The sequence below is a fragment of the Brassica napus genome, unplaced genomic scaffold, assembly GCF_020379485.1.
Source record: "Brassica napus cultivar Da-Ae unplaced genomic scaffold, Da-Ae ScsIHWf_1457;HRSCAF=2047, whole genome shotgun sequence".
Classification (NCBI taxonomy): domain Eukaryota; kingdom Viridiplantae; phylum Streptophyta; class Magnoliopsida; order Brassicales; family Brassicaceae; genus Brassica; species Brassica napus.
The window spans coordinates 1-20199 of NW_026014870.1; the positions used below are offsets into that span (position 1 = coordinate 1).

At 32.4% G+C, this 20199-nt stretch overlaps 1 protein-coding gene and 2 pseudogenes across 1 annotated transcript; 1 reads left to right on the plus strand and 2 right to left on the minus strand.

The window, feature by feature from the left end:
* The first annotated feature begins 236 nt into the window (after window positions 1–236).
* LOC125597410 lies at window positions 237–1985 on the plus strand (annotated as a pseudogene).
* An 854-nt stretch (window positions 1986–2839) lies between these two features.
* On the minus strand, window positions 2840–7131 carry LOC125597412 (annotated as a pseudogene).
* Window positions 7132–13587: 6456 nt separating this feature from the next.
* LOC125597413 (B3 domain-containing protein At1g08985-like) lies at window positions 13588–14436 on the minus strand. The gene is made up of 2 exons (XM_048772142.1): window positions 14088–14436; window positions 13588–13802 (listed from the first exon to the last, which is right to left on the minus strand). The coding sequence occupies exons 1-2, from the start codon at window positions 14390–14392 to the stop codon at window positions 13727–13729; spliced, it is 381 nt and encodes a 126-aa protein (XP_048628099.1). The 5' UTR covers window positions 14393–14436; the 3' UTR covers window positions 13588–13726.
* Window positions 14437–20199: the final 5763 nt, after the last annotated feature.

The following is a 20199-nucleotide window of genomic DNA, read 5'->3' on the forward strand; positions in this document are numbered from 1 at the left end:
CAACTCGTTTCACAAACCAAGCTGCTTTGTTCGTGTTCGGAGATTCTCTGTTCGATCCGGAAACAACAACTACATCAATACTACCACCGAGCCATACGGTCAACCTTTTTCAAGTTTCCCACCGAAGAGTCTCCGATGGACGTTTGATTCCCGACTTCATCGGTAAGAATCATATCTTTAATAAAAAACACTTTAAACCTCACTTTTATTCAACTAACTGGTCTCTAACGTGACAGCTGAGAAGCGTGGTTACCGTTGATCCACCAAATCTACAACCAAGAAACAGTAACAGTCAGTTTACCTATGGAGTTAGTTTTGCTTCTGCAGGTGCCGGAGCTTTGGTGAATCCTTTTCCGGACAGGTAAATTTCATCATCATTTCTTTTTTACTCTTCCATCTCTTCAATCTATAACAAAATTATTTTTCTTCAAAAAAACAAAATTATTTTTCTTCAAAAAACAAAATTATTTTTCTTCAAAAAAACAATATTATTTTTTTTTCTTCAGAAAAACATATTTTTTTTTTGTAATAAAAACAATATTATTACATAACTGATGTCGGTCTGTTATATCGGTTAATCCAAGTCGGTACGTTAGGTTTTAGTTTAAATTTTTTTTGATAAGTAGTCTTAGTTAATTTGCCTTTTCAATTTTACCAAACTGAACTAAAGTTTTTGATATTTTGGTTAATAATATTAATTATTATAAGTTGATATTAGTTCGGTTAATTCAAATTAAAATTTTCATATAAATTGGTTTAGTCTGAAACAAAAAAAATAAGAAAAATAGGAAACAAGATAATCGAACCAACTGATAACGAAATTAATTTTAGTAATGTGTCGATCGGTTCAAAACTTAACCGAACAAGAACCAAAACAAAACATTTTTGGCTCTGTTAAATCGGCACCCTAACCGATAGTTAGTTATACTACATATTTAAAAAAAAAATATTACATAACTATTGATTTAGTTTTTTTTGTAACTTGATAACTAATGATATAGTTGTTTGGCTAATGTACTCTCTCTCTTTTAAAGGTGATTGATTTGGGAACGCAGTTAAAAAGCTTCAAAACCGTTAAAAGGAGGGTGCGATCTGCATTAGGAGAAGCTGAGACCAAAAGGATTTTCTCAAGAGCTGTTTATCTTTTTAATATCGGAGGCAACGACTTATTTTATGCCTTATTTCAAACCTCTTCACTTGTGAACCTCAATGCCAAACAGAAACTAGTTGATTTGATTATTGGTAATACAACATCCGTGGTTGAGGTAAACCTAAAATCGAAAACTGATCTCAAGTTTATTATTTTTGGTCTAGAAAATGAGATATATATTGTTCTCAGGAAGTGTATAAAATGGGAGGGAGGAAGTTTGGATTCTTGAATGTGGGAGCCTACGATTGTGCACCAGCCGCATCGATCTTAGACACAGCAAACATAGGATCTTGTAACAAACCAGTCACTGAGCTGATAGATTTGCACAACAAGAAGTTTCCAGATGGTTTAAGGCGGCTACAACGTGAACTATCCGGATTCAATATGCCCTTCACGACTATCGCACTTCCTTATTGGATAGAATCAACAATCCTTCTAAATACGGTAACTAGAACAACCTGGTTATTACATATATGTAAGAGATTAAATCTTTAGTAGAATTGTAAAAGTTCTGTTTGTTTGTTTTGAAGGGTTTAAGGAAGGGAACAAAGCATGTTGTGGAAGCGGACCATTGAGAGGAATGCCTACTTGTGGAATCAACCAAACGGGACTAAGTTACGAGCTATGCGAAGACGTTACCAATTATTTGTTTTTCGATTCAGCTCACTTGACAGAGAAGGCTCATCGTCAATTCGCAGAGCTGATTTGGAGTGGTCCGCCTAATGTTACTGGGCCTTATAATCTCAAAGCTTTATTGAACTTAATTAGAATCACCAATGTATATGAAAATAAAGATGATAATACTATATATCTTGTCTAAGCTTTTTATTTTTAAATAAAAAGGTTTCTATTGAAATGCTAGAAGATAGTGCATGCATGAAGGCTGAAGCTATTTTTTGGTTCACTGATCACGAGTTTGTTAATCATTTCATCAAAATCATGTAAAATACTTTTTTTAGTGACTTCGATTAATATTGTTAAATTATCATTAAAAATCAAATGTTTCTAAAAATACAATACTTAAATTTTAGATTGTCAAACTATTTTGAGTTAAAAATTATCTTTTTTAATTTTATTACTATTCAAAATTTATGGTATTGCATATTATATATTTTCACGCAATATTATATCTATGAATTCATGGGCAGACACCTATAATTATAAAGAACATAGCATATACATGTTTTCTTAATATATGTAAAAAATACCAAAGTAACACTATTTATCATACCGAGAGAATATTTTTTTTGTGCACTATCATACGGAGAGAATATATATTATTACGCAAATACTAAATGAGCCGGATTTATTGGCACACAACTTTTATTTTTTTTCTAAATTGTATATACCATTAAATTTTTTTTTGTTGATATTGTGATACATAGCGGACGGGCTACAATACTGTCTGATCCGAATTCGGAATGTCTTCTCACTAATACAAGGGGTGGACTGATATATTTATACACCAAATCCCAGAGATTATCACTATACTACCACTTGGTTACCATTAAAATTAAGTGTTAGCTTTACAACGTTTCTAAAGATTGGTCTCGTAGCTAAAACTATAAAGTGGAAGTAACATTTTAGTTTAGTAACATTGATATCAATTACTAGTGAAAAAGGATTTGAAAATGAGAGCAGGAACAGCTGAAACCGTGATAGACTTTCGAATCAATCCAATACAGAATATGAATTGCAAAGATCAATCTTTTATTATAGATGAAATGAAAACATCGCAAACTAAAACATCATTATATGATTGTGATACGGATATAAATTAACTCGTGGCCCTTGTGAAAACCAGATTGACCACAAGATTTTGATTTGCACTGACTCAGTAGGACTCGTAACCATGGCTAGATGACCTAGACTCCCTGGCCTGGACAGTGGCTGACGTTGTAGGCACCCAAACCTCAGTCATAGGTTCATCGACTGGGTAACTACGAGCTCACGGACGTTCATTGGCTGGATCACATTTTTGTCGCTCCAATAAGAAGATGAGCAAACATCTCTTGTGCCTTCTCGGTATTGTGACGCCCATCAAAGAATAAGTAAGATCGTTGGTACTCGCATAGCCTCACATGCACGTTAGGTAGACCGCAACCATAAGCATCGTGTGTCCCAATTCCGCAGCACGATGAGTTCGTCATGAAAAACCCCTAGTAATAACCAATTGTAACGGTTTTATATATGAGTATTCACATAATATCAAAGCTTGAAATTAAGTTGTAATTAACCAACTCACGGTAGCTTGAGGGTTTCTGCGTCCTACGAATAATGGCATCATAGAAATCGAAGACGGTGAACTGGAAACCAGGAGTGGTTCTAGCCATTTCGTTCAACATCGGTCCGATTTTCTCATTATGTTGTTTAGCCAAATCGTTGAGAGGTTCATGGCATTTTTCCATCCCGGTGTTGTATTCTTGTCTGACGATTGGTAAGCAACCCAATGGTGCTAGGGTTTGGATCACGAACTTACTAGCTCCTGATGAATACAGCAAGCTGATATCGTTCTTTAACTTGTTGGTCACGGAAGTTACAAAAGCTTGTTGGGCAGATGCATCGGCGTTAGGGTTGTTCTTGGAGAAATTCAAGTAATCATTTGCACCAATGTATATCAAAAACGCGGACTTTTTGATGAAGTCATCATTCCAGTTTGCTTTCATTTGATTGAATTTCCTCACTTGTTGACTCAAAGTCAACTAAATCAGAAAGAAAAAAAAAATCTATATTATTATTGCTGTTAAAACAAAAAAGATTATTGATTTTAAGCAAGTCTTTATATGTGATGATGAATAAAACAAGACGGCTTTTAATAATGGGGGTAAGAAGACTGATGTAAGAATATATCTCGAATGATCTTGTAAAAGATATCAATTCAATGTGAGTTAATAGACATATAATATGTAAGATATTATATGGACTTACAGATTCCACCGGAGCTCCAAGAAGAGTAGCATCAGCGACGGCAAAACTAGCTCCACGTGAGACATTGACGTTCGGTACAAGTGCTGGTGGGATCTCGATCGGAATCCCCATGAATTTTGCTGTGTTTTTAAAGATTTTTCATATATTTCTGGTTAATTATTTTTTGGTTGAGTAACTAATATAGCAACACTATTTGATTAATAATTACTTCCTCAGTTCCAGAATGATTGATGTTTTAGAAAAAGATAAAAATTCTAACAGATTGATATTTTACCTTTTCATTATATGTAATAATGGTAAATTATAAATTTCAAAGACATTAATTATATTTACTGATCTTTGATTGATTAAAAATTATACTTCATCCGTTTCACAAAAATAGACTTTTTAGTATTTTCACACATATTAAAAAAATACATTAAACTACCATAATAAATGTATCGTTTTTTGTAATTATCAATTTTCAATAACTTTTAACCAATAGTAATTCAATAAACTCAATTAATTTCTTGAAGTTTACAATTTTTCATAGAAAACACAAAAATACATCTTTCTGAAACAAACTTTTTTCTAAAAAAATCTATCATTAAAGAACGGAGAGAGTAGCAAATAGGTAAACAAGGAAAATAATGCATTTGTCAAAATTTTACGTGTTTTTTAATAAGCGTGAAAACTCTAGCTATAATACACATTATTTTGAACGGAATAAGTATTAATCTATACTATTAAAAGGGAAGGAGTCTAAAAAAATCTACCTATGAAAAGTTGTTGGACCCTTTTATTAAACTTAACTATTTTATTGGTCTTACCTTATATTTCTCTAACTATACAATAATCAATTATCTTACATTTATTTAACTATAAAACAATCAATGTTCTTAATTATTACTCAACTTAACTAAAATATCATTCTCATGAATCTATAAGCAAAAAGTGACTGATGAATTTAAATACCAAAACTATATTGTTCCTTGGTGCCACCAACTTTACAGCATTTCATTCAATCATTTTTTTTATCAAAGGCTTCACTCTATCATTTTTTTTGAATAAGATGACCTTTCTGAAATATTTATCTACAAACCTTATACATCGTAGCTTTTCCTTGACTAACACTTCTAATATATTTATCTACAAAGCTTACACATCATATTCTAAATATATTGTTAGAACATTTTTGTTAAAAAAATATTATAGATGCGATTTTGAAAATTTATATTATGAAAAGAAAATCATTTTAAAAATCTATTATAAAAAAGTTGTTGCAACTATATATAACTCTTTATATTTTTATCCTACCATTTACTACTATAACTATAAATAATTTAAATATTTTAAATAAATCTTATTATTATTTCTCATTCTTTTCCAATAATTTTTCTCCTTACATAAATATATTATGCTCAATGATGGATATATAATATTTAGATATCAATTATTAAAACGAAAGCATATATCATACAACATATTATAAAATGTCATCTAATATTATATAATTCTAAATATTTACAAAATCAAATTTGATAAAAACACTTCACCAAATTATTTTTTAAAATAAAATTATTTATATTTACGTTTAATTATTTTTTATAAAAAATATCTATAATAAAAATTGTTATTCAATATAATTTTTTTAAAAAAGTCCTGAAAATATATACTATTAAATTAGCTTAAAATCTGCCAATTAAGTCTTAAGTCTTACTAATTGAACAAAATAAATAAGTAGAATAGGAATTGGCATTCGAGTCTTCGGATCGGATAAGAGTCGGGTTTTTTTCTGGTCGGGTCCGTTAAATCCTAAATATTATAACTCAACTAAATATCTGAAAATTTTCTATCTGAGTTTGGGTCAATTCCTTCCAAGGTTGGGTTGGTTTGGGTCCATAATTCAAATACTTACAAAAATACATGTAAATTTTGGGTACATAGCAGGTCCGGGTCGATTCTGGTTTAGAACCCAAAGACTCGAAGTACTCGAAATCCCAGAAAAATCCAAAACTCGAAAAATATAAAAAATACCCGATAATATTCAAATAGCCGAAAAGACCCGAAAATTTTACCCGAAAAACCGAAAATACCCAAAGTTTAATCCAGATACCCAAAATATTATATTTTAAGAAATTTTAAAATTTACCTAAAAACTAAAATTATAACCGAAAACCAGAACATGAAACTTAAGAGGATATAGTAATATCGAAAACATAGTTGAAATATCCAAAAATACCTAATATGCACATAACATTTCGGGCACTTAGAGTATCCGATAGGGTCTCGAGTAGGATGTGGACTTGAACCAAGAACGTGGATCCAATAAATACCGAACATGTATTTATCTATGGATCCAAATCAAGTCTGTATTTTCTGGTCGGTTTTTGGATCCAGATAAATGTCCAAATTTAAGAGAGAGTTGCGTAAAAACATACATATAAATTATAAAATATTAAATAATCTAATTCATAAATTGCATAATTTAAAACAAATACTCTACTTTGTTATAATACAATTTACTAACAATACTTTCAAAATATTAATTCATATCAAATTTTGTTTATAATCTACAGAAAACCCGCGCTTTCGAAGCGCGGGTCAAAATCTAGTTAACGTATTAAATGGTGCATCTACTCTTTGTGTACGAGTTTCGAAGATAACTGGCGAAAAAATGTTACCTAGAAAGATGGAAAGATGTATGGGTATTCGTACCAGAAACTTTTAGTCATTCAAAAAAATGGTACCTAAGAAGTCTGGAGCGATGAAACCGTCGGAGAATTTGCCGTTGGGATCATCTCGAGATTTTCCGTACGGCCAGAAACTCTGTGCAACGTTAGTTTTGGTGAGAGTCTGTTTGTTCCCAGCGTCAAAGTTGGAGTCACCGAACGTGAACAAGGCGGCACCCGAGTTTCTTTGTCCGGCGACAGTGACCGGGTTGTGCATCAGTGTCAGTACTAAAAGTAGCCCTAGAACACTCACTAAATTACAGTTGCTCGCCATGGAGGAAGAGAGATAGAGAGAGATGAAGATTGCTTTGTGCTTAAGTTCGTGGACCGGTTCACTGTATTTATATTGCAAATTTAGTTTTTAACAAGTTTCAATATATATACTATTAAACCTAGCGTGTCGCGCGAGGTTAATTTTCTAATACAACTACGTACGCACTAATGAAAGTGAATTGAGTAAACCGTTTATTGATTAATCATATAATTCAAAAGTAACTTCTCACGATGTATTTGGCTTTAATACTGTTTTAGTAAGAAAATCTATTTATTGTCACCCGGATCAGGAATCCAGGATCGTGCATATTAGAGGCCAAATAAACTTTCAAAAAATGAGAACCTTTAACCCACGTGAAACAAAATAAGACATCTCAAATGTTAAGCAAGAAAAAAAGAGACACGCAGAAATAAGTAAGTGAACAAATATAATCTATAGTGGTAGCGGCCACGACGATGACAATAGAGATTTGAGATCTTGCTCGAGATGACAACGTTCGAATAAAGACGATACCGTTCCACAGTATTTTAAATACAAAAAAAGATATGCTGGGCATTTTATCAGATACCCGAACCAGTATCCGAACCCGATCCGAAAAAACCGAACCAAAATAGCAATATACCCGAACATGTATTAAATTATGAGAGATTGAATATCCGAATCCGAACGAGTAATATCCGAACCAGAGGCGGACGGAGGTAAGAAAAGGGTGTGGCATGAGCCCCACTCTAATTTTTTTTTAAAGTGTTTTGGTACAAAATTTGTTAAATATCTTTAATCTAATTTGTTATTGCATTATGTGCCCCACACTTTTACTTTAGATATCCTTATACTAACTATTTATAACATTTTGTGCCCCATGTTTTCTAAACTTCTGGGTTGCCTCTGATCCGAACCCGAATGGATATCCGAAGACAACTGTACATATGTATACTTAATTCTATATTTTTAAGTTACTTCTCTTATTTTATTCAAAATATTTATATTAATGATGCACATTGCTCAAAATCTGACAATATACATATAATTATAGACAAAATCATAGCAAAACGAGTTTGTCCTAGCTGCTTTTTTTCCAAGCACGACTATCGAGGTTACTCGTTCTCCACTTTTCTCTGGCACCGGAAGAGCTCGTGCTCACCGGCGTCGGGACCTATTGTCACATTTTCGATTTATCTTCTTCAGTCTCGTGTTTTATCTCCTTTTTCTTCTGCTGTCTGTGTTCCGTTCTTCTTGGAGGCGTGACTCCATGGTGTCTCGACGGAGCTGCAGTCGGATAGAGTATCCCTCGAGACTCTTCATCCTGTTTCTGAACTCATTGAATTCTTCAATCACCTCCGTTCTCTGTTTCCTGGTTTCAAATCCCGCTGCAAGCTTTTCAGGAAAGAATCACATTTCTTCGCCGCTCATGACGGAGACGGTCTGTTCTGTCAATTTCGCTGCTCTCTTTGTCACCACCGGATCTGCTCAATCTGAGTGCATGCTCACTGGATCTACTCGGCTATCCACCGCCACTAAGCCTCCGCTTCCTCGGTTTAGCGTTTCTCCTCTGGTTCGTGTCAAACCCTAACGAGGAGACCTCTCTTCACCGCGACAATTTGTGTCTTCTTCAGACGAAAGGCCAGAACAGAAGCCTCACCGTCGCACCAGCGAACCCTCACCAACTGGACTATGCAGCTCCGCCGCCGTTTCTGAGCTTAATCCCAACAGATCTTTTGATGTGAGCTTTCATTGTGTTGTAATGGACTTGTGGTCTAGCTCAGGTCTTGATGAGAACTATGGATCCCAATACGGTAATATCGGAGTTCTTTTTCTTAGTTGGATCTCAGTTCGCTTCCCCCATGGATAATAGTCAAGAGTATTGTCTCACCTCGCCGTCGTCTGGATTTAGTATATAGGGTTCACCTCGCCCAAAAATGTGATGTTGTACTTAATTTAAGTCCAATCGTTTTTCATCCATTACAGCTATACTGGAATCCTATTTCCAATTGTAGGCGTCTATGGTATCTATTCCACGGTTCCGTCCGACAACTCCTCTGACTATGCCAACCATTCTGTTCGGGTCAGTGCCAAATTCAACAATGGTTTTGGAGAAGAAAATAAGTTCAATTGCCTCACCATCTTGCTTGCCGATAATGTTGCTTTCCGGGTCAATTGAGATTCACCTAATCTCCCGGGTCAATATAATCGGTTTTAGAGCTGATCTCATTTGTTTGATGGGTTCTTTAGCCTCAATCGGCTTCTCACCCCTCTTTAGAACCCTTTCCCCAGGGTATTTCAACGTCGTTTCAGGCTATTTGAAGCACCTTTCGAGTTGTGGGTTCAAGGATACAAGTGAAGATTATATGCAGATCTCTCTACTTTGAGCAAGTATCTCCTTGAAACACTTATATCCCAAGTTATATTGTTCTACTACTTTTGTTGTTCATCTTGCTGTCGAGCATAGCTCCGGTTGTAATCGTGCCTTAGACTTTATTTAATGAAATTTGTGTTACAAAAAAAGACAAAATCATTTGCTACTCACTTAAAATACATATCAAACACTTGTTTCTTGTGTTAACAAAAGTTGCATCCAAATTTTCAAAACCATGACTAAATTAGTATCTTTCTATTTTTAAAGTCTTATCTCCAAACCTATTAATAGTTTAATCTATTAAAAATTAGAAAACCAGTTAAGTTAAAGTATATTTTAAATACAAAAAACTTAACAGTGAATACTTTATTTATTTTTATTCAAACTTTAAATATCTGAACCCGACCCGAAATATCCGAACCCGAACATAAATTATCCGAACCCGACCCAAAGTGTAGAAATACCTGAACGGGTTCTATACTTCTATACCAAAATACTCGAAAATATGAAATATCCGATCCGAACCCGAACGGGTACCCAAACGCCCACCCCTAGCTCTGAAGGACAATGAAAAACAATCGATTCAGCGGCATAGATCCATAGAGGAAGTCCAATTGATATACCGGAACCAAGAGCAGGCCCAACGCGTTAGATACTTAAAAGGGTATAATAAATAATATTTGTTGATATAAATAGATCAAGTAAGTAAATTTTAAATGATAAAATAATCTTAGCCGATAAAATAATGACAGTTGACAGTAAAATTTCTGATGGATTTCTTATAGTATTTCTTTGCAATTTTGTTTTCATTATCTTCCATCTTTTATGGTTGGTGTTATACCTTGTTCTGAAGAAGGAAAAAGTTACTTGTCCTTTGATGGTTTAGAACGGGTTGGTGTCTTGTGGCTTAGCATGCGTCTGTGTTTGGAGCTTAATAACAAAATTCACCTGAGCAGGAAGCACATGAGCATCTTCATCTCCAGAAAAGTACTTTCTAATTCTACCTCTCTTGAGGCAGAAGCGCATGAATCTTAATTGATTCTAGCAAAAACTGAAGAGTTTTTCCTGTTCAAGATATCTCATATAACTAAGATACAATGGGGTGACAGCAATACAGCTTGCTATCACAGGCTCATTAATGCAACGAGGAAATCGATTAACCATATTCATTACTTGATAGACGACAACAATAGCCGTGTGGAAACTCAGTCATGGATCTTGGACCTTTTTCTTCAACACTCACCAAGATAATGGCTGAGAATCAGACACCTCCTTTGTAAGATGCTGCAGATTTGTCCCTTTTCATGCCTTATCATTGTTCTGAAATCCAGAAAGATACGTTAACAAAGTACTTCTCGAGGCAGGATATCAAGGATGCTTTTTAGCATTAGCAAGAAATAAAACAAGTGGCTCGGATAACTACTATGCAGAGTTTTTCACTGGCGCTTGGAGTATTGTCGGCTCTGAAGCAACGGACGCGATCCTTGATTTCTTCAAATCAGGTTCTATGCTCAAATAGTGGAATTCTACATCATTGATATTAGTCTCCAAGGTCAAAAATGCGGAACTGGATACTGAGTCCAAACCCATTTCTTGCGTTAATATTCTCTACAAAGTAATTTCCAAGCTGTTGATTAAGAGACTTCAAGAGATTCTGGTTCAAGTAATATCGCCTTTTCATTCTGCTTTTATAAAAGGAAGATTATTAGCTGAGAATGTGCTCTTTACTATTGAAATGGTCCATGGGTACAACATGAGAAATATAACCAAGAGAGAAATGCTAAAAGTGGATTTGAGAAAGGTATTTAACTCAATAAGATGGGACTTCATTCTATCCAATCTTTGAGCTATAGACTTTCCAAAAACATACATCAGTTGGATTTCTGAATGCATAACCCCACCAACCTTCTCAATTGCAGTTAATGGTATTTATGTACCTCTTTGTGTTGGCAATGGAGGTTTTCTCTCATCTGTTGTATTCGAAGTTTAATTCTGGGTATATCACGTATGATCCAAAAGCTTTAGAAACTGGGTCATCACACTCGATGTTTTTCTGATGACGTGGTGATCTTTTTCTGATGGTGGGTATACTTCTCTCCATGCCATCACAGAAATGCTTGATTATCTTGCAGGCTGGCCTGGTCTCCATGTAAATAGAGACAAATCTGAGCTATTCTTGGTGGGTCTAAAATAATCTGAGACAACCAAAATAGCAAGGTATGATTATCGTCTTGGAAAGCTGCCAATTAGGTACCTTGGTCTGCCATTGATGCATAGGAAGTTTAGAATCTTTGAATATGAACCTTTACTTCGTAAGCTTGGTATTATATTTAAATCATGAGCTGTTAAGATGCTTAGTTATGTGAGTCGCCTTTAGTTAATGTCCTCTGTGATAAATAGAACAATAACTTTATGGATGACCTCTTTTATCCTCTGTGATAATATAATACTATAAGAAATTATATTTAATTTATGACTAAACTTGTTTTTTACAACAAAAAGACATTCTATTACTCATACTTGAGTTGGTATGAATAATCAAATCAGAATAAAATAGCCAACAAAAACAAAATGTTCCTATGAAAGTATCTCACTGTCCTACCTAAGTGATCTATTCTGTTATGTCCACTTGGGATATAGATGATCTTGAATTCTTTAATCCTGCTCTTGAAGTCTTGAATTACTCCACTGAGAAGCTCAGCAGCCATGACTCAAGATCCTTTACCATTGTTATTACCTCTTTGCAATCTGTACAAAGCATTGACACGTCGAATAATGCATCATGTTATCCACAGCCCATCGAAGCGCTTCTAACTCTGTATGCAATAGAATATCTATTTGTCTTATATTTCTTCTACCAATGATCTGTGTCCGTCCATCACCATCAATCCATGTCTATCCACATCCACTGTATATGGAAGAGGTCCAAGAACCATCGGCCAAGCAAATACTCTATAAGCGTAAGACTTGAGGTGGTATCATAGTCTCAAGCTGTGAAGTTGTGGTTACTGCATTAGCAGTAAACCATTCTTGACCTTTTCCTTCAGAATATCTTATCAACTCCAATGGGTCTCTGTCGATTCCTTTAAATAGCTTATCATTTCTCGCTTTTCAAAGGTACCAAATTATCCATGGATATGGATCCCTGTCCATTTCCAGATCCTCGATAGTATTCATTCGCTAAAAAAGAATTCATATTTTTCTATATGCTGGAAACGGGGAAGATATTTGTATGAGATAGAGTGGCTGCTAGTACCCATGCTTGAAGTGCCGGTGGGCATTCAAAGATCGTGTGAGTTACTGACGACTCATCTGGAACCCACATCGCGGCAAATATTATCACATCGCATATGACAATGTTTTAAATTCCTCGTGAGTGCAACGTGGCCTGTGATTAGTTGCCATATAAGATGCTGAATGTTCTGAGGAGCATTTATCTTCCAGGGAAAGGCCTGTAGTTTCGTAATGCTTGGCTACGTATAAGAAACATCTTCCTGCTCCTTAAGTATGTCTCTTGCAACCCAATACCATGACTTTTGTACCTACCACTCTTGGTGTAGCTCCAACAAAAAGTATCCCTTTGTAAAAATCTGTTTATGGCCAGACTCTTAATCAATGGAATATCCTCTCACGCAACAAAGTTCTCGAGCATTTCCTCGTCCCATTCCTTTGCATTTCCATTTATAAAGTCGCTAACTGTCATTCTGGGATGTGCCACTGGGACATTTGGTCTAGACTTCTTAAGAAATATTCTCAAATTAGCTAAAAACATCAGTAAACATGAATATTTAAAATCTCGTAATTATCACCAAATAAGTTATGGAGTTCAAAAAGTGAAGAATGGTGATTTCAATCTTAAGGGGAAGAATGGTTAATTAAGCATGAAGCTAACATAAGTTATCCTAATGAGTTTAGGATTAGGAAGAAGTGTTTTAGAGTTATCCACTTATGTTTTACTTAATGAGTTTATAAAATTATAATAGATATATAAGGAAGTTCCATGATGTGGTACAACTTATGAGTTGTGGGTTTTAATTTCTGAGATAAGATTTCTAAAGCAATAAAGAGTTTGAGCTTTGAGTTCTTGAGTTTTTGATCGTTGAGTTATGATTGTAGTTTTGGTTTCAATATACTTGACATGAATTAGCATACATTATACCCCATAGTATATGTAGTAAATTATATTTATATCGAAATCATTATTATAATACTGTATTTATATCGCAATTATTATTTATACTTATATGAAGTTTATTATACTCTTCATTCAACTTTGTTATGTTGATCTGACACCATTTATTTTGCATGATTTATCGTTCTCCCATTGTTTTATTAGAGGAGCTACTCTCTCCTTTTTGACATGCTTGTTCTTCTTTAGGCGATGAGCTGTCAAAATTTCAAACAGTTACTATAAATACTAACATTTACTCTATATATTTTATTTTCTGCAAGTAAAATATATTTATAGCTACTATATAATAACTTGTTTTTTATATGGCTTTTTGGGTCATATAAATTACATAATTTAGATTACAATGCAAATCTCATGGGACTGTTTTATTTTATGATACATATATAAAACTCATCCAAAATATAATTAGTTAACATACAAAACACTTGTAATTATATATCTACCAAGAAACTGTATAGCCAATGATAGATAAGACTTACCACATAGAGAAAAGGAATTTGGTAGATTTCCAATATAACTGGATGATATCGCCTGTTTTGAGACCTCTGTCATCTCTGATTTTTTTCCACCCAGATCCGATATGATAAGTAGATTTGTGTTTGTTAAGGTTTACCCAATAGGATTTGTCATTGTCCAGAATTTTCACTTGAACACCATTACGGGGCATCGGAAATCCCATGTTCTTTTCTATGTTCTCCATCTTATTTTTTGGTAAAATCAACCAACCATTTACAGACAGATCGGAGTCTGTTAATACTTTTTCTATCATCATATTGGGATCCATTTTACTAAACTTGTAAAGCTTTACTTTTATAACTAAGAGTTCTTTCAGAAAATGAAATGTTTGGGGGAGATAAGATCTCAACACATATATTTATATATAGTTCTCGGCTAAACAATTTTCCTTGTCATCAATGTTTATGTTAACAGTATCATTTTATCTTAAAAATAATTCTCTAATTTAAGTAACTTATATGGATGTATTTTCTACGCCAGCATATTTTAATTTTAAAATTTATAGGTTAAATTATTTATTCTAATTATGCTACTGCAGCAACCGTGATTTTTAATCCTTACAAAAATTACTTTCATTTATACAAGCTAAATATATTACAATATCTAACAAACATTAAAAGATATTAATACTATAACATTTTTATTCCAAATACTTTGTAATTGAACATTTGGTACATACCTTATATTTTTGACATCTGTTTAGTTTTTAGTTATTACAGTTAATCAGTTTATCCTTTCAACATTTATTCTTGACCACCACATGACAAGCCATGCATATTAAACTAATGTAAATGATATTCATGACAACATTTCCCAACTTAGTAATGTTATGTAGTTAACATTACAAACTTAACTTCATTAATCCAAAGAGTGACATGGACGTTGGAAAATTAACTCTTTTTAATTCTCATGTTTGATAAATTAAAATCCGGCCCACCCGACTGTAATTTAACTAAAATTCGATCCGTCATGACAAAGGGGGAAAATTAGTGTTTTGATTCGAATAGTGAGAGAGAAAGGAAATTGGTGAAACTGTGTGGGTTATTGACCAAAATATAGAGAGAGAAGTTAATCGACCCCGAAATCGAGTAACTCATCTCTCTCAAAATTTTGGTCAATAACCCCACACAATTTCACAATTCCTTTATCTCTCACTGATTTGAATTGAAAACCTAATTTCTTCGAGTTTTCCCCTTTGTTACGACAGAGAGACGACGTCCCCGATATTATTAAAAATATTTGTGCCAATTTCAAAATTTGTGGCAAGATTTCATTTTGTTTTATTAGGCTGAATTGGGTCATACTTTAGTTAAATTACGGTCAGGTCGGTCAGATTTTAATTGGTCAACAGGAGAATTAAACGGAGTTAACGTCTCCAACGTCCACGTCACTTCTTGGATTAATAAAATTAAGCTCGTGATGTTAACTATATAACACCATTAAGTTGAAAGATGTTATCATGCATAACATATACGTCATGTAGTTAATTATGAAATTCATAACTAATTTGGTTATAATTATGAAATTTCAAATATTCATGTTTACTACTGTTTCTAGCTAATTCGAGAAGATTTCTTAAGACTTTTGGACGTTAGATTTTCAAGAGGGTTAAATAACTTCAAGGTATGTTCTTTAACTTTCAAAAGTGTTAAGTAACTTCAAAAATATTAAGGCATGTGGCTTAATGTGTCTTTTAGATCATAAGATATAATTTTATAACTTTCATGATATTTAAAATTTCATCTTTCACCTAAAATTCAATTTTGATCTTTTCTGAATTTGACTAAGTTTTCTTGAGAAGTTTTTTCTCTTAGTTTTAGTAAATTTGATTCTTTTTTTTTGTTTAGTTGAGTGGGTAGAATGGTTAAAAAAAATTCTTGGTATGTTGTATCAATGACTTCAATAATATCAAGTACTTTTGGCAAAACATAAACATATTTACGAAATCCTTTTGATTAACATCTCTTCAAACTTACAAAAGAATTCACAACTAAAATAGTACACATACAAATCATAAAACATACCATAAACAAAACTATCACACATTAAGCTAGGTATCAATCCTAAACATAAATAAGTTTGGACTCTACTTGACATCATCCATGTGTACCACTTTGGGCATTAGACTTCAGAAAACTTTTTGAAGACTTTGTGGGAAGTCTTCAAGCATAAAATACATTGGAAGACTTTCCAAGAAGTCTTCCGAGAGTCTTTCAAGAATCTTCTAAGAGTCTTTTGAGAAGTCTTCCAAAGTCTAACTTAGATCTGAAAAATTTGCATATTCAATAACATTCAAATGGATTCAAAATAGAGAAAACTTCAAAAATATTTTTTTAGGCTTAAATAATAAACAAAACAGTTACATTAGGATGAATCTATAACATTTTAGAATCTAATATATGAAACACACAAAATAGATATCCAAAAATTTTACCACTTTTGATATAAGACTTCGGAAGACTTCCTGAAGACTTTGTGGGAAGTCTTCTAGCATAAAATGCATTAGAAGACTTCCCAAGAAGTCTTCCGAGAGTCTTTCGAGAGTCTTCTAAGAGTCTCCTGAGAAGTTTTCCAAAGTCTGACTCAGATTTAAAAATTCTGCATATTTAAAAGCATTCAAATGGCTTTAAAACAAAGAAAACTTCAAAAATATTTTTTATGCTTAAATAATAAACAAAACAGTCACATTAGGTTGAATCTATAACTTTTTAGAATCTAATATATAAAACACACAAAATACATATGCAAAATTTGTACCACTTTGGGGATAAAACTTCATAAGACTTCTTGAAAACTTCATGGGAAGCCTTCTAGCATAAAATGCATTAGAAGACTTCCCAAGAAGATTTCCGAGAGTCTTCTGAGAAATATTTCAAAGTCTGAGATCTGAAAAAAATTGCAAATTTAAAAACTTTGAAATGCCTTCAAAACAGAGAAAAACTTCAAAAATATACTTTTATGCTTAAATAATAAACAAAACAGTCACATTAGGTTGAATCTATAGCTTTTTATAATCTAACATATAAAACACACAAAAATACATATCCAAAATTAATAGACCTTTGAATGAGTGAAAGATGAGAATCATGTAATGAAAAACCTTTTAAAAAAAGATAAATTAGTGAGAAGACATAAGAAAAAAATAAAAAAAAATGGATCTAAAGTTTGGTGTTTTGATGTTCAAAGAGATTAGAGAGAGGTTTGAGAGGTTTTGAGTGAGAAACACTATATTTTTGTTGCAACCATTTGAGAGAAAGAAAGAGAATGTGTAAATTTTCTTTATATATGAAGACATAAACTCCAATTAAGTTAAATATTTTTCTAGACAGAAGACTTACCAAGAAGTCTTCTAAGAGAAGATTTCCCAAGAAGTCTTCTAGACCCTAAAAGCAAATAACTAAATAGCAAAACAACACTTCATTAAACTTAAAATCAACTTTTAAAGTGTTTAAATATACACAAAGCTAAACACATATATCTCAAATTTATTTGTCTCTAAGTTAAGATTTAAAAATCTAACCCTAAATATACCAATAATACTATAACTTATGTTACCAAACCCCTAAACCAAGGACTATCATGACTCAATCTACATTCACTTTGCTATGTTGAAAACAATTCAATTTTAGTAAAATTAAATATACATCATTTAGAAATGTTTATATTTACATGATTTGGTTTTTTTCCTATCAAAATATATTTTATAAATTACTTTTAAAATCTAATATATGAGAAGACTTTTGGAAGACTTTGCTTTAGGCGGAAAATAAAATTCTACTAAAATTTAGGTGGAAACATGTTAGAAGACTTCTTGGGAAGTCTTCTGGAAGTCTTTCAAACCCTAACCTAATAAAATAACTACCTAAATAGCAAAAAACAATTCATGAAACGTAAAATCAACTTATAAAGTGTTGAATATACACAAAACTAAATAAATGTAGGTAAAAAACAAATTAAGTTAAGATTCCAAAATCAAACCCTATATACAAACAATAATATAACATATGTTATCAAACTTTAAACCAAAGTCTTCTCGGAGTTTCCAGACTCTATAATCAAATAACAAAGCAAAAAAGCACTTCCTTAAACTTAAAAAAAAAAAAATTTAAAGTGTTTAAATCAAGTTATTAGATAAGTCATTAAACACATATAGGTCAAATTAAAAATTATCATGACTCAATCTACATTCACTCTCATCTATGTTAAAAATAATTTAATTTTAGTAAAACTGAATTTTCATCATTTAGAGATGTTTATTAATACATGATTTCAATTTTTCCCTTTCAAAATATTTTTTATAACATTTATTAATTACTTTTAAGATCTAATACATGAGAAGACTTGTCCTGGAAAACTTATGGAAAACTTCAATTTAGGCAGAAAACCTAAATTCTTCTAAAATTTGGACGGAAAACCTAAATCCTTCTAAAATTTAGGCGGAAACCCTAAATTTTACTAAAATTTAGGCGGGATACACTAGCAGATCCTATAATCAAATAACTAACAAAAAACACATCCTTAAACTTAAAAGATACTTAGAAAGTGTCGAAATCAAGTTAAAACCGGACCGACCTAGTGCTTAGACCAGATTCGACCATGAACCGGCCACGTAGCCAGGTTGGGCCTCATAACTAATTCGACTATGAATCAGTCAAGTAGTTGGATTGGATCGTAAAGTTATTGAACTTTATAAAAATCATTAAAACTATCAAAAATATATAAACTACCATATGAACAAAAATAGTTTATATGTATACTGTTTTATATTTGATATTAATTTATATTTTAACTATGCATCATATTTACTAACTTCAGTTTTAGTTTTCTATATTAAAAAAACATTGAACTAGATTATTGAATTATCCGGTTCAGGTTGCGGTCCGTTTTTAAGAGCTTTGTTTAATATATACGCTTATTCATATTTTGAAAGCGAGCTTGAGTACCTTGCTCTTTTGTTTTATAGCGGTGGGAAAACCGAACCAAACAGACTCAACCAAATCTAAAGTGATCTAAACCAAACTAATTATATATCCAATTTATCAATCCAAATGGTTTGGTTCGCCATTAGATCGAACTGAACCAAAAATATCGAAGTATTTATTTAATTAAATTAACTAAATATACTAATAATATTAAGATTTAAAATATTTAACAACTTAACTTAAACAATAAACATATTTTATACATTTTACTTCTACATGAATAAAAAACCATAACTAAGAATAAATAAAATAGTGTGAAGTTCATAATCTATCATAAAAATCGAAAAACTACCTATAATATTTATACTAAATTCAAAATAATGATTTAAAATTATTGAAATACATGTTATTGTACAGTTTTGACTTTACATTTTAATATGAAAAAATAATAACTTAGTGTCATATGATGATTTATTTTAGGTTTTATATATATATTATATTTTTGTAACCGAACAAGAACAAAACTAAAAATCAACTCGATTGAATTGAATAAACACAAATAAACCCAAACTCAAAAGAACCGAACACAAACCAAACTAAATATGAACCAAACTAAACACGCACCAAACTAATTTCGATTGACTTTGGTTAAAATTTTCTAAGACCCAAACAAACCAAAGCGAACCAAACCCAAATTTAAACCGATATGACCAGTCCTACTTCTTTCACATCACACCCTGAATGGATCTTCTGACGTATACCCAAAAGCAATAAGGGCCTCGCTGCTGATAAACTAATCCATACGTAAAATGGAGAATCTACAGCAGCAGCTCGCAATAGTAAACTTAATATGTAGTATTTTTCCGGTAAAACTCGAGCGACAAGAGAATTTAGAAATTTTATCATCTTCATAATCTGTAGTGCCATGGCTAAACTTGTTATATATAGTTAAAGTAAATATAATAAATAGAAGATCAGTTTTTTAAATACCAATTCAAATATACATATACAAGAGCAATTGTTTTTTTTAAATACCAAGTCAAATTTCCGTACGTTAGGGCAAAGCATGTCTATTAGGGTATGCAGATCACATCCAAATCAAATATTTGGGTCTTAGAAATTAGGAGCAAAATTGGAAACGAACAAATATTGG